Below are 14,426 nucleotides of genomic sequence, written 5' to 3' on the forward strand. Positions count from 1 at the left end.
CTTTTGATAACTATTTACACCACTGGGTCGATGCCACTGCTGGTGGACGTTTCGTCCCCGAGGGTATCACCAACCCAGTAGTCAGCACTTCGGTGTTGACATGAATATCAATTATATGGTCATTTTTATAAATTTTCTGTTTACAAAACTTTGAATTTTTCGAAAAACTAAGGATTTTCTTACCCCAGGAGTAGATAACCTTAGCCGTATTTGGCACAATTTTTTTGAATTTTGGATCCTCAATGCTCTTCAACTTTGTATTTATTCGGCTTTTTAACTATTTTGATCTGAGCGTCACTGATGAGTCTCATGTAGACGAAACGCGCGTCTGGCGTATAAAATTATAATCCTGGTACTTTTGATAACTATTTACACCTCTGGGTCGATGCCACTGCTGGTGGACGTTTCGTCCCCGAGGGTATCACCAGCCCAGTAGTCAGCACTTCGGTGTTGACATGAATATCAATTATATGGTCATTTTTATAAATTTTCTGTTTACAAAACTTTGAATTTTTCGAAAAACTAAGGATTTTCTTACCCCAGGAGTAGATAACCTTAGCCGTATTTGGCACAACTTTTTTGAATTTTGGATCCTCAATGCTCTTCAACTTTGTATTTATTCGGCTTTTTAACTATTTTGATCTGAGCGTCACTGATGAGTCTTATGTAGACGAAACGCGCGTCTGGCGTATAAAATTATAATCCTGGTACTTTTGATAACTATTTACACCACTGGGTCGATGCCACTGCTGGTGGACGTTTCGTCCCCGAGGGTATCACCAGCCCAGTAGTCAGCACTTCGGTGTTGACATGAATATCAATTATATGGTCATTTTTATAAATTTTCTGTTTACAAAACTTTGAATTTTTCGAAAAACTAAGGATTTTCTTACCCCAGGAGTAGATAACCTTAGCCGTATTTGGCACAACTTTTTTGAATTTTGGATCCTCAATGCTCTTCAACTTTGTATTTATTCGGCTTTTTAACTATTTTGATCTGAGCGTCACTGATGAGTCTTATGTAGACGAAACGCGCGTCTGGCGTATAAAATTATAATCCTGATACTTTTGATAACTATTTACACCACTGGGTCGATGCCACTGCTGGTGGACGTTTCGTCCCCGAGGGTATCACCAGCCCAGTAGTCAGCACTTCGGTGTTGACATGAATATCAATTATATGGTCATTTTTATAAATTTTCTGTTTACAAAACTTTGAATTTTTCGAAAAACTAAGGATTTTCTTACCCCAGGAGTAGATAACCTTAGCCGTATTTGGCACAATTTTTTTGAATTTTGGATCCTCAATGCTCTTCAACTTTGTATTTATTCGGCTTTTTAACTATTTTGATCTGAGCGTCACTGATGAGTCTCATGTAGACGAAACGCGCGTCTGGCGTATAAAATTATAATCCTGGTACTTTTGATAACTATTTACACCACTGGGTCGATGCCACTGCTGATGGACGTTTCGTCCCCGAGGGTATCACCAGCCCAGTAGTCAGCACTTCGGTGTTGACATGAATATAAATTATATGGTCATTTTTATAAATTTTCTGTTTACAAAACTTTGAATTTTTCGAAAAACTAAGGATTTTCTTACCCCAGGAGTAGATAACCTTAGCCGTATTTGGCACAACTTTTTTGAATTTTGGATCCTCAATGCTCTTCAACTTTGTATTTATTCGGCTTTTTAACTATTTTGATCTGAGCGTCACTGATGAGTCTTATGTAGACGAAACGCGCGTCTGGCGTATAAAATTATAATCCTGGTACTTTTGATAACTATTTACACCACTGGGTCGATGCCACTGCTGGTGGACGTTTCGTCCCCGAGGGTATCACCAGCCCAGTAGTCAGCACTTCGGTGTTGACATGAATATCAATTATATGGTCATTTTTATAAATTTTCTGTTTACAAACTTTGAATTTTTCGAAAAACTAAGGATTTTCTTACCCCAGGAGTAGATAACCTTAGCCGTATTTGGCACAATTTTTTTGAATTTTGGATCCTCAATGCTCTTCAACTTTGTATTTATTCGGCTTTTTAACTATTTTGATCTGAGCGTCACTGATGAGTCTTATGTAGACGAAACGCGCGTCTGGCGTATAAAATTATAATCCTGGTACTTTTGATAACTATTTACACCTCTGGGTCGATGCCACTGCTGGTGGACGTTTCGTCCCCGAGGGTATCACCAGCCCAGTAGTCAGCACTTCGGTGTTGACATGAATATCAATTATATGGTCATTTTTATAAATTTTCTGTTTACAAAACTTTGAATTTTTCGAAAAACTAAGGATTTTCTTACCCCAGGAGTAGATAACCTTAGCCGTATTTGGCACAACTTTTTTGAATTTTGGATCCTCAATGCTCTTCAACTTTGTATTTATTCGGCTTTTTAACTATTTTGATCTGAGCGTCACTGATGAGTCTCATGTAGACGAAACGCGCGTCTGGCGTATAAAATTATAATCCTGGTACTTTTGATAACTATTTACACCACTGGGTCGATGCCACTGCTGGTGGACGTTTCGTCCCCGAGGGTATCACCAGCCCAGTAGTCAGCACTTCGGTGTTGACATGAATATAAATTATATGGTCATTTTTATAAATTTTCTGTTCACAAAACTTTGAATTTTTCGAAAAACTAAGGATTTTCTTACCCCAGGAGTAGATAACCTTAGCCGTATTTGGCACAACTTTTTTGAATTTTGGATCCTCAATGCTCTTCAACTTTGTATTTATTCGGCTTTTTAACTATTTTGATCTGAGCGTCACTGATGAGTCTTATGTAGACGAAACGCGCGTCTGGCGTATAAAATTATAATCCTGGTACTTTTGATAACTATTTACACCACTGGGTCGATGCCACTGCTGGTGGACGTTTCGTCCCCGAGGGTATCACCAGCCCAGTAGTCAGCACTTCGGTGTTGACATAAATATCAATTATATGGTCATTTTTATAAATTTTCTGTTTACAAACTTTGAATTTTTCGAAAAACTAAGGATTTTCTTACCCCAGGAGTAGATAACCTTAGCCGTATTTGGCACAATTTTTTTGAATTTTGGATCCTCAATGCTCTTCAACTTTGTATTTATTCGGCTTTTTAACTATTTTGATCTGAGCGTCACTGATGAGTCTTATGTAGACGAAACGCGCGTCTGGCGTATAAAATTATAATCCTGGTACTTTTGATAACTATTTACACCTCTGGGTCGATGCCACTGCTGGTGGACGTTTCGTCCCCGAGGGTATCACCAGCCCAGTAGTCAGCACTTCGGTGTTGACATGAATATCAATTATATGGTCAGTTTTATAAATTTTCTGTTTACAAAACATTGAATTTTTCGAAAAACTAAGGATTTTCTTACCCCAGGAGTAGATAACCTTAGCCGTATTTGGCACAACTTTTTTGAATTTTGGATCCTCAATGCTCTTCAACTTTGTATTTATTCGGCTTTTTAACTATTTTGATCTGAGCGTCACTGATGAGTCTTATGTAGACGAAACGCGCGTCTGGCGTATAAAATTATAATCCTGGTACTTTTGATAACTATTTACACTACTGGGTCGATGCCACTGCTGGTGGACGTTTCGTCCCCGAGGGTATCACCAGCCCAGTAGTCAGCACTTCGGTGTTGACATGAATATCAATTATATGGTCATTTTTATAAATTTTCTGTTTACAAAACTTTGAATTTTTCGAAAAACTAAGGATTTTCTTACCCCAGGAGTAGATAACCTTAGCCGTATTTGGCACAACTTTTTTGAATTTTGGATCCTCAATGCTCTTAAACTTTGTATTTATTCGGCTTTTTAACTATTTTGATCTGAGCGTCACTGATGAGTCTTATGTAGACGAAACGCGCGTCTGGCGTATAAAATTATAATCCTGGTACTTTTGATAACTATCACCACTGTTCAAGGTCAGAGGGAGGGTTGGAAATGTGCTAACATGTTTAACCTGGTCACATTCTGTCTGTCTGTATTTTTTGTACATAAATTATGCCGTTTATTTCTCGTTTGAATTGTTTTACATTTGTCATTTTGTGGCCTTTCATAGTTGACTATGCGGTTTGGGCCCTGCTCATTGTTGGAGGCCATACGGTGACAAAAAGTTATTAATTTTTGTATCATTTGGACTCTTGACATTTTTCATTTCGTGGCCTTTATAGATGACTATGCGATTTTCGCTTTGGTCATTGTTGAAGGCCGTACGGTGATTTATAGTTGTTAATTTTTGTGTCATTTGGTCTCTCGACATTTGTCATTTCGTGGTCTCTTATAGCTGACTATGCGGTTTTGGCATTGGTCATTGTTGAAGGTCGTACGGTGACATATTTTTGTTAATTTTTGTGTCATATCGTCTCTTGTTGATAGTTGTCTCATTGGCAATCATACCACAATTCTTTTTTATATGGACAGCGGGAGACAGTTACCCTGTTGACGCACCTGGTCTCACTGCTTTTGGAAGAGCTTTCGATCCACTCAGAGTTTTTATAACTTATTTGTCTATTCGTAATCAAATTGCAATATTTAAACAAATGTTAGTTATTGTCACCTTTAAGTAAACTATCATAGAAACAATGTTGTATTCCAAATCTTTTAAATGTGTTTGAACTTTTGATATTGCCATTTCATTGGGGGCTTTTAATTCTGAATTTTCCTCGGAGATCCATATTTTTGTGATTTTACTTTAATTTAATTCAACATTATGTTTTAGATATAAAGAGAAGAAACTTGTAATAATGAAATTAACAGTAATAGTTATTGTGATCGTCGGCCTACTGGAACACACGTATGCTGTACCATGTATTGGATTGCAAATATCGACATGTGATTGCACAGGAACAAAAGTCGATTGTAGCTCCAAAAGTTTAACAGCAATACCTCATGGTGTACCTATAAACACAACGAACTTGTAAGTATGATATTTACCCACTAGCTTCTTTTGATCTTTTAGTTACTCGTTAATTTGAATAATCTGATAGTCAGTTGTCTATTTAAATGCATGTTTAATTGTGATGGATTAATTTTGGATAAAAGACTAATATTCCTGAATGTCGCGTTTCAAGTTTTATTTTGAAGTCGAGGTTGATGACGATGGAGGTTTTTCATCAATCAAGTTTAGGTGAATACTATGAATTCATTAATGTATGTGAGTAATCATGTTCGTGGATTATATTTATTTATAAATAATAAAATATTATTTTCATGAATATTATAGCATCGTTGATATAGGACCGCATTCAATCCTATCCTATAAAACATGTAACTTGTTTAATATTTGAATTTGTGGTTTGCCCTTACCAATGAAACCCAGAAAAAAACTGTTATCACATTCATCAAAAGGAATCCAAAGTAGGCTTTATTAACTACAAACAAAGCTTACGAAATTCTTTTGTGTTATCTATTCTTTTTATTCCTCATTAAAACTTATATTTCTCATTTTGATATCACCGACCCAGTGGTCTCGTAATAGCGTGTTCGCCACGGCTGTATGATGTCATGCGTTAGAATCCCTGCCCGTCCGTGTCATACCAACGACTATACAGGCGGAAACCCGGTTGAAATAGAACAAAAGAATCGAAGCTCTTTGTTAGAGAAGGCGATAAATGCTTACTGTAATGTTTACCTATAGTAACATAAAATTTAAAAGCTAATACAAACAGATAAAATGACAATTTTCTTCTCAATTACGAAGTGCTATATATAAAAACACCATTTGCATAAGGTTTCAATTTATCTATTACATAGTTAAGCAGAACAATTAGATATCAAGTCGACGACATGGGTATATATCAAGTTGGATATAGAAAATGCATAACTTCCGATTTTTTTGAAGAAAAAAAATACCACGGACGGAAAACATATCAATCTATTAGTTCAGTTATTTTCGTGTCTGCCCTTCCATTATGTAACTCAAGAAAAAATTATAAAAAATGGGTAACAATTGTATCAAAAAGAGAAAATCGAGTGCACCTTTTCATGTTAGGGCGTGTTTGAGTTGAATATTTTGTCTTGAAAACATACAAAGCAAGAATATTAAATACACAATTGCTTCAGATTCTATCATTTTTATATATCAAAGCTACAGGTTCACTTTATAACATAAAAAAAGCACAGTTCTGAAAGATGAAATATATGGGTCAAGTGAAAAACATATCTAATGAATCATAAAGACAGAGTAGGTGTGTTCGAATAGCTATCTTTTACTAAATAAAGGCAACAGTAGTATACCGCTGTTCAAAACTCATAAATCCATGGACGAAAAACAAAATCGGGGCAACAAACCAAAACCGAGGGAAACGCATTAAATATAAGAGGAGAACAACGACACAACACCGAAACGCAACAGCACACAGAAACGGACCAAGCAACAGACAATACACCACGAGAATAACAAATATAACATCAAAACCAAATACATAAATATGGGATAGACAAGTACCGTGCCACGTCTTATCTAAAAAATAAGAGAAAACAGAAACGACTCAACGTTAAAATGCAACACACACACAGAAACGAACAATATTATAATAATGACCATCTTCCTGACTTGGTACAGGACACTTTTAAAGGGGAATAAAAGTGGTGGGTTGAACCTGGTTTTAAGGCATGCCAAACCTCGCACTTTAATGGCACAGTTAAATATAACATTAAAAAGTACTTGACGACAGTCTTTCAAGTTGGATGATACAAATGCATATCCTCGAGAAAAAAAAATTGTGTGTGATAACTAAGGTTTATAGTCTTCAACAACTAAAAAAATCTAGTCTGCCCTTCCACAAAATATTTTATAAGATTTTTTTTTAAATGTTTATGAATTTTCAAAAATTCCACCTGACAACCGATTAGACAATAGTTTTAAGTCGAATCAATGCAGTCAGGATCATGAACTGATGCTCATTAGCTAGTAGATGCATTTGTTTTTTAAAATACAACTGACATATAAAGATCGTAATGGTGATTTGTGAATAAATTTAGCGGTCTTCATGAGGAAAATTGGCAGCGCGTCATCCCTACAATGGCTTCAATTTCTACGATTGTAAAACATAAACTGGCGGAATGGGGAGATAATTTTGACGAAGTAGAATCCTGACTGTATAGAATTCGTATTACCTGCTCTTTGCTTCATAAGCTAGACAAAGAAGCAGTTTACCAGACGAATTATTCTCATTCAGCATAAACATAAGGACAGTGCGAGATAGAAAGATATGTGGCATTTGAATCAAGGTAAAAAAGAGAGTATTCTCTTCAAGTAAGTTATCAAGGAGAATTTTCTTAACGGATTTCACCATTAACATACTATTAATTAACGAGCTTTTACCCATTTCACTAAAAAAAATCTTTCTCCACATAAGGTCACAATCGTAGTAAGCGCTAATGATTCTTGACGCGAACGTTTTGAACGAAATTCAAGAATCCAGTGTTGTACTCCCTGAATTCATGTTATACTTTATTTTACTAAAGATTAATCAGTAATATTCTTTTTAGAAACTTAGGGAACAACAGGATTTCAATCATACCAGCAAATGCGTTTGAGGATCTTGTGTTATTGGAATCTCTGTAAGTCTTATTGTTACGATAAAGAACGAGATAAACTATTACTCATCGAACTCTAGGGTCGACATCAGGAATTGCGCGTAATAAAGCATCCTCATCCCAATGATACTAATTGCAGTGATGTTGTCAAAGTTTGCTACCGTTGACCATGAATTACATTAATAATTCGCTACTTAATCCATGTTAGAATCTCCATCCCATCAGCCATAACATTGATACTAGCATGAAAATGTGGATATTGTTCTTTTTAAATAAGCTTCTTAAAAGTTACTAATATATCTCTTCCTGTAAAGCTCTCATGTCTTGTCCGGGTTATACATTACTTTTGATTCTTTGTGGTTTTGTCATCATTTGAAAGTCTGTACAATGTACAATGTTGTATTAAGTTTTCGATTTTCGTAAATATTTTCCTGAGTGTTACTTAATTGACAGTCAATGTCGAAATGCGCATCTTTGGATATAAAATTGATAACTTGGACATTGTAAATGTGTAACTAACACTTATATTCGCGTGTTTATGAGGGGACATTTCCCTTCTGTAATTGATCAGAAAATACACCAGAAGCTATGCCAGAGCAGTGTATTTTCTTGAATTACAACCAGTCTGAGCTTAATAAACGACTAGCAAACATTGGCAGTCAACCTTTCTTTCAAAGAAATATCAGACATTAAGGCTGACATTTGTTTTTCTTTAAATAATAAACAAAAGCAATGCATTCTTGATGGACAAATATGGTTTTAGAAATAGCTAATTTATATTGTATCCAACTTACTTCACATAAGAAATAGCTAATTTATATTGTATCCAGCTTACTTCACAAATAATTGGGTTTTTTTCTTTAGAAATTTGTACAGAAATACTATCAGCAGTTTACAAGATGGAGTGTTCTCAAAGAACATAAACCTGAGGACAGTGTAAGTTTGATAAAGAAATAATTCATGGCAGCCGTAGATTTGTTTTTATTTAACCATGGGTTTGGCATTTATATTCGATTATTTTACCCTGAGCGTAAGCTGCCATGCATCATTTCGATTCTGATAGGACAAATTCGGTAATTTTGTGAACCGTGAAAAGCCTAAACATACTGTTTTGTCTGTTTCGTTTTACCAAATTTTGATAATATTAGTAATATTATATAATTCAAAAAAACAAAATCGCATTTTTCACTTATATATTTTCTTTCAATGTAATTTTATTCGTTCTGAGGCTTACAAGAAGCTTTAAAACGCCCGGTATTTACATTGGATTTTTTGTTAACGGAAAGATACTTGTGACGTCACCTTGTTTCGTTGACATGCCAAGAAAATAACATCATTTCGCGGAATTTTTGTTTTATGAAATTTTACCATGAAAAATAAATTGAAACTTACTGCTTTGTTTATTTTGCTCTACAAAAGAGATAAATATATTGTATCTGATTCTTGGCCTACGTAAACTGGGGGTTTTGGTGTCGAAAATTGAGAATATCTGGCAGTATAAATAAATTGGCCGTAACACGGAACAGCCGTTTTTGTGTATTACTGCGTTTGCGCTAAAGGTTGACATATTGTGATGTTACTGGTTGACGATAATAGGTTTTCATGTTAGAATAAACATTTATCATCAGTATAAAGGACAAAACAGAGTTTCTTTTTCTTTTAAATAATATCTAGTATTTTTCAAAATTAAATTTTCGTATAGGGTTTCTTATTGACCTACTTAGAGCTACCGAAACTTTAAACATTTATCCCACAATCTCTATATCCCAAAAATTTATAATCGACATACACAGAAATGATTCTTGATGCAAAAGTTTTGAATGAAATTCAAGAATCTAGTGCTGTACTGCCTGTACATAATCATGCTTTTTTTTTACTAAATATTAATCAGTAAAATTCTTTTTAGAGACTTAGCGAGCAATAAGATATCAACCATAGCTGCAAAAACGTTTGAGAATCTTGTGTCATTGGAATCTCTGTAAGTTTTATTGGTGTAATGAATAACGATAAGAATTATAAATTATCAAGATTTGGATCAACTTCATGAATTGCATGGCTTTTAACATCCTCATCCAAAGGATGATTATTTTTTATGATGCTTTAAAAGTTTGGTGCCCATGACTTAACACAAGTAAAACGTAATTTAGTCCCTGTGGATATCAGCAAGCCCTGTAACTAGAACTTTGGAACTGACATGAAAATACGGATATTGGTTTTTGGAATTTGCTATAATATTTTAAAATTTTGGAACAATTTTAATTTATATATACACCTTAAGCAAAGCTCTTATTAATTGTCTGAGTTCCACTTTATAATTGACTGTTGTTGTTTTATCATCTCTTCTAAGGCTATATAAGGATGTGGACTTTCGTCTCGAATATATTTGTCTCGAGTATCACCAAAGAGATAAGTAATGTCGAAAAGATTATCTAGTGCAATGAGACTGGTACCGTTGATAATGTTACTATGTTACAAATGCCTACTATTCACGTTTCATGTCGGAGAAAGTTCTCTTCTTTCGTCGATCAAATTGATACGTAAGGAGCCTTAATTCCGACCTCAATCTAGCGTAAAGCAATCATCATTAGTCAACCTTTCTTTGAAAGAAATATTAAACATTGTGGCTGAAAGTTTTTTTCTCAAATGAATAAAAGTGAATGATTTGAGTTATGATTGACAAATGGTTTTCTAAATATCTCATTTATACGACTATAACAGTCGTATTAGCTGCTCTTTGCTTCATACGCTAGACAAAGAAGCAGTTTACCAGATGGATTATTCTTATACAGCATAAACATGAGGACAGTGCGAGATTGAAAGATATGTGTCATTTGAAATATATATACGTATATACAAAAATTAGTCCTGGTATCTATGATGAGTTTATTGAATCAAGGTAAAAAAGAGAGTATTCTCTTCAAGTAAGTTTTCAAGAAGAATTTTTGGAACGGATTTCACCATTAACGTACTATTAATTACCGAGCTTTTACCCATTTCACTAAAAATCTTTTTATCCGTATAAGTTCACAACCGACGTACGCAAAAATGATTCTTGACGCGAACGTTGTGAACGGAATTCAAGAAGCCAGTGTTGTTCTCCCTGAATTCATGTTATACTTTATTTTCTAAAGATTAATCAGTAATATTCTTTTTAGAAACTTAGAGAACAACAGGATTTCAATCATACCAGCAAATGCGTTTGAGGATCTTGTGTTATTGGAATCTCTGTAAGTCTTATCGTTACGATAAAGAACTAGATAAACTATTACTAATCAAAATCTAGAGTCGACATCAGGAAACGCTCGTAATAAAACATCCTCATCCCAATGATACTAATTGAAGTGATGTTGTCAAAGTTTGGTACCGTTGACCATAAATTACATTAATAATTCGCTACTTAATCCATGTTAGAATCTCCATCCCATCAGCCAAAACATTGATACTAGCATGAAAATGTGGATATTGTTCTTTTTAAATTAGCTTCTTAAAAGTTACTAATATATCTCTTCCTGTAAAGCTCTCATGTCTTGTCCGTGTTATGCATTACTTTTCATTCTTTGTGGTTTTATCATCATTTGAAAGTCTGTACAATTTACAATGATGTATTAGGTTTTCGATTTTCGTAAATATTTTCCTGAGTGTTACTTAATTGACAGTCAATGTCGAAATGCGCATCTTTGGATATAAAATTGATAACTTGGACATTGTAAATGTGTAACTAACACTTATATTCGCGTGTTTATGAGGGGACATTTCCCTTCTGTAATTGATCAGAAAATACACCAGAAGCAGTGTATTTTCTTGAATTACAACCAGTCTGAGCTTAATAAACGACTAGCAAACATTGGCAGTCAACCTTTCTTTCAAAGAAATATCAGACATTAAGGCTGACATTTGTTTTTCTTTAAATAATAAACAAAAGCAATGCATTCTTGATGGACAAATATGGTTTTAGAAATAGCTAATTTATATTGTATCCAACTTACTTCACATAAGAAATAGCTAATTTATATTGTATCCAGCTTACTTCACAAATAATTGGGTTTTTTTCTTTAGAAATTTGTACAGAAATACTATCAGCAGTTTACAAGATGGAGTGTTCTCAAAGAACATAAACCTGAGGACAGTGTAAGTTTGATAAAGAAATAATTCATGGCAACCGTAGATTTGTTTTTATTTAACCATGGGTTTGGCATTTATATTCGATTATTTTACCCTGAGCGTAAGCTGCCATGCCTCATTTCGATTCTGATAGGACAAATTCGGTAATTTTGTGAACCGTGAAAGGCCTAAACATACTGTTTTGTCTGTTTCGTTTCACCAAATTTTGATAATATTAGTAATATTATATAATTCAAAAAAACAAAATCGCATTTTTCACTTATATATTTTCTTTCAATGTAATTTTATTCGTTCTGAGGCTTACAAGAAGCTTTAAAACGCCCGGTATTTACATTGGATTTTTTGTTAACGGAAAGATACTTGTGACGTCACCTTGTTTCGTTGACATGCCAAGAAAATCACATCATTTCGCGGAATTTTTGTTTTATGAAATTTTACCATGAAAAATAAATTGAAACTTACTGCTTTGTTTATTTTGCTCTACAAAAGAGATAAATATATTGTATCTGATTCTTGGCCTACGTAAACTGAGGGTTTTGGTGTCGAAAATTGAGAATATCTGGCAGTATAAATAAATTGGCCGTAACACGGAACAGCCGTTTTTGTGTATTACTGCGTTTGCGCTAAAGGTTGACATATTGTGATGTTACTGGTTGACGATAATAGGTTTTCATGTTAGAATAAACATTTATCATCAGTATAAAGGACAAAACAGAGTTTCTTTTTCTTTTAAATAATATCTAGTATTTTTCAAAATTAAATTTTCGTATAGGGTTTCTTATTGACCTACTTAGAGCTACCGAAACTTTAAACATTTATCCCACAATCTCTATATCCCAAAAATTTATAATCGACATACACAGAAATGATTCTTGATGCAAAAGTTTTGAATGAAATTCAAGAATCTAGTGCTGTACTGCCTGTACATAATCATGCTTTTTTTTTACTAAATATTAATCAGTAAAATTCTGTTTAGAGACTTAGCGAGCAATAAGATATCAACCATAGCTGCAAAAACGTTTGAGAATCTTGTGTCATTGGAATCTCTGTAAGTTTTATTGGTGTAATGAATAACGATAAGAATTATAAATTATCAAGATTTGGATCAACTTCATGAATTGCATGGCTTTTAACATCCTCATCCAAAGGATGATTATTTTTTATGATGCTTTAAAAGTTTGGTGCCCATGACTTAACACAAGTAAAACGTAATTTAGTCCCTGTGGATATCAGCAAGCCCTGTAACTAGAACTTTGGAACTGACATGAAAATACGGATATTGGTTTTTGGAATTTGCTATAATATTTTAAAATTTTGGAATAATTTTAATTTATATATACACCTTAAGCAAAGCTCTTATTAATTGTCTGAGTTCCACTTTATAATTGACTGTTGTTGTTTTATCATCTCTTCCAAGGCTATATAAGGATGTGGACTTTCGTCTCGAATATATTTGTCTCGAGTATCACCAAAGAGATAAGTAATGTCGAAAAGATTATCTAGTGCAATGAGACTGGTACCGTTGATAATGTTACTATGTTACAAACGCCTACTATTCACGTTTCATGTCGGAGAAAGTTCTCTTCTTTCGTCGATTAAATTGATACGTAAGGAGCCTTAATTCCGATCTCAATCTAGCGTCAAGCAATCATCATTAGTCAACCTTTCTTTGAAAGAAATATTAAACATTGTGGCTGAAAGTTTTTTTCTCAAATGAATAAAAGTGAATGATTTGAGTTATGATTGACAAATGGTTTCCTAAATATCTCATTTATACGACTATAACAGTCGTATTAGCTGCTCTTTGCTTCATACGCTAGACAAAGAAGCAGTTTACCAGACGGATTATTCTCATACAGCATAAACATGAGGACAGTGCGAGATTGAAAGATATGTGTCATTTGAAATATATATACGTATATACAAAATTTAGTCCTGGTATCTATGATAAGTTTATTGAATCAAGGTAAAAAAGAGAGTATTCTCTTCAAGTAAGTTTTCAAGAAGAATTTTTGGAACGGATTTCACCATTAACGTACTATTAATTAACGAGCTTTTACCCATTTCACTAAAAATCTCTTTATCCACATAAGTTCACAACCGACGTACGCAAAAAGGATTCTTGACGCGTACGTTGTGCACGGAATTCAAGAAGCCAGTGTTGTACTCCCTGAATTCATGTTATACTTTATTTTCTAAAGATTAATCAGTAATATTCTTTTTAGAAACTTAGAGAACAACAGGATTTCAATCATACCAGCAAATGCGTTTGAGGATCTTGTGTTATTGGAATCTCTGTAAGTCTTATTGTTACGATAAAGAACGAGATAAACTATTACTCATCGAACTCTAGAGTCGACATCAGGAAACGCTCGTAATAAAACATCCTCATCCCAATGATACTAATTGCAGTGATGTTGTCAAAGTTTGGTACCGTTGACCATAAATTACATTAATAATTCGCTACTTATCAGCCAAAACATTGATACTAGCATGAAAATGTGGATATTGTTCTTTTTAAATTAGCTTCTTAAAAGTTACTAATATATCTCTTCCTGTAAAGCTCTCATGTCTTGTCCGTGTTATACATTACTTTTCATTCTTTGTGGTTTTATCATCATTTGAAAGTATGTACAATGTACAATGATGTATTAGGTTTTCGATTTTCGTAAATATTTTCCTGAGTGTTACTTAATTGACAGTCAATGTCGAAATGCGCATCTTTGGATATAAAATTGATAATTTGGACATTGT

General features: G+C 33.9%; 1 protein-coding gene across 1 annotated transcript in view; it reads left to right on the forward strand.

Moving 5' to 3' along the window:
• Positions 1-14,426, forward strand: part of LOC139499614 (leucine-rich repeat-containing protein 15-like) — a 62,608-nt gene that overhangs the window by 18,471 nt on the left and 29,711 nt on the right. The window contains exons 2-8 of the mRNA XM_071288361.1: positions 4,729-4,926; positions 7,503-7,574; positions 8,415-8,486; positions 9,457-9,528; positions 10,706-10,777; positions 11,607-11,678; positions 12,649-12,720. Coding sequence (XP_071144462.1) covers positions 4,754-4,926; positions 7,503-7,574; positions 8,415-8,486; positions 9,457-9,528; positions 10,706-10,777; positions 11,607-11,678; positions 12,649-12,720 — 605 coding nt within the window. The 5' untranslated portion in view covers positions 4,729-4,753. The remainder of the gene's footprint in view (positions 1-4,728; positions 4,927-7,502; positions 7,575-8,414; positions 8,487-9,456; positions 9,529-10,705; positions 10,778-11,606; positions 11,679-12,648; positions 12,721-14,426) is intronic.

The sequence above is a fragment of the Mytilus edulis genome, chromosome 12, assembly GCF_963676685.1.
Source record: "Mytilus edulis chromosome 12, xbMytEdul2.2, whole genome shotgun sequence".
In the NCBI taxonomy this organism is placed as follows: Eukaryota; Metazoa; Mollusca; class Bivalvia; order Mytilida; family Mytilidae; genus Mytilus; species Mytilus edulis.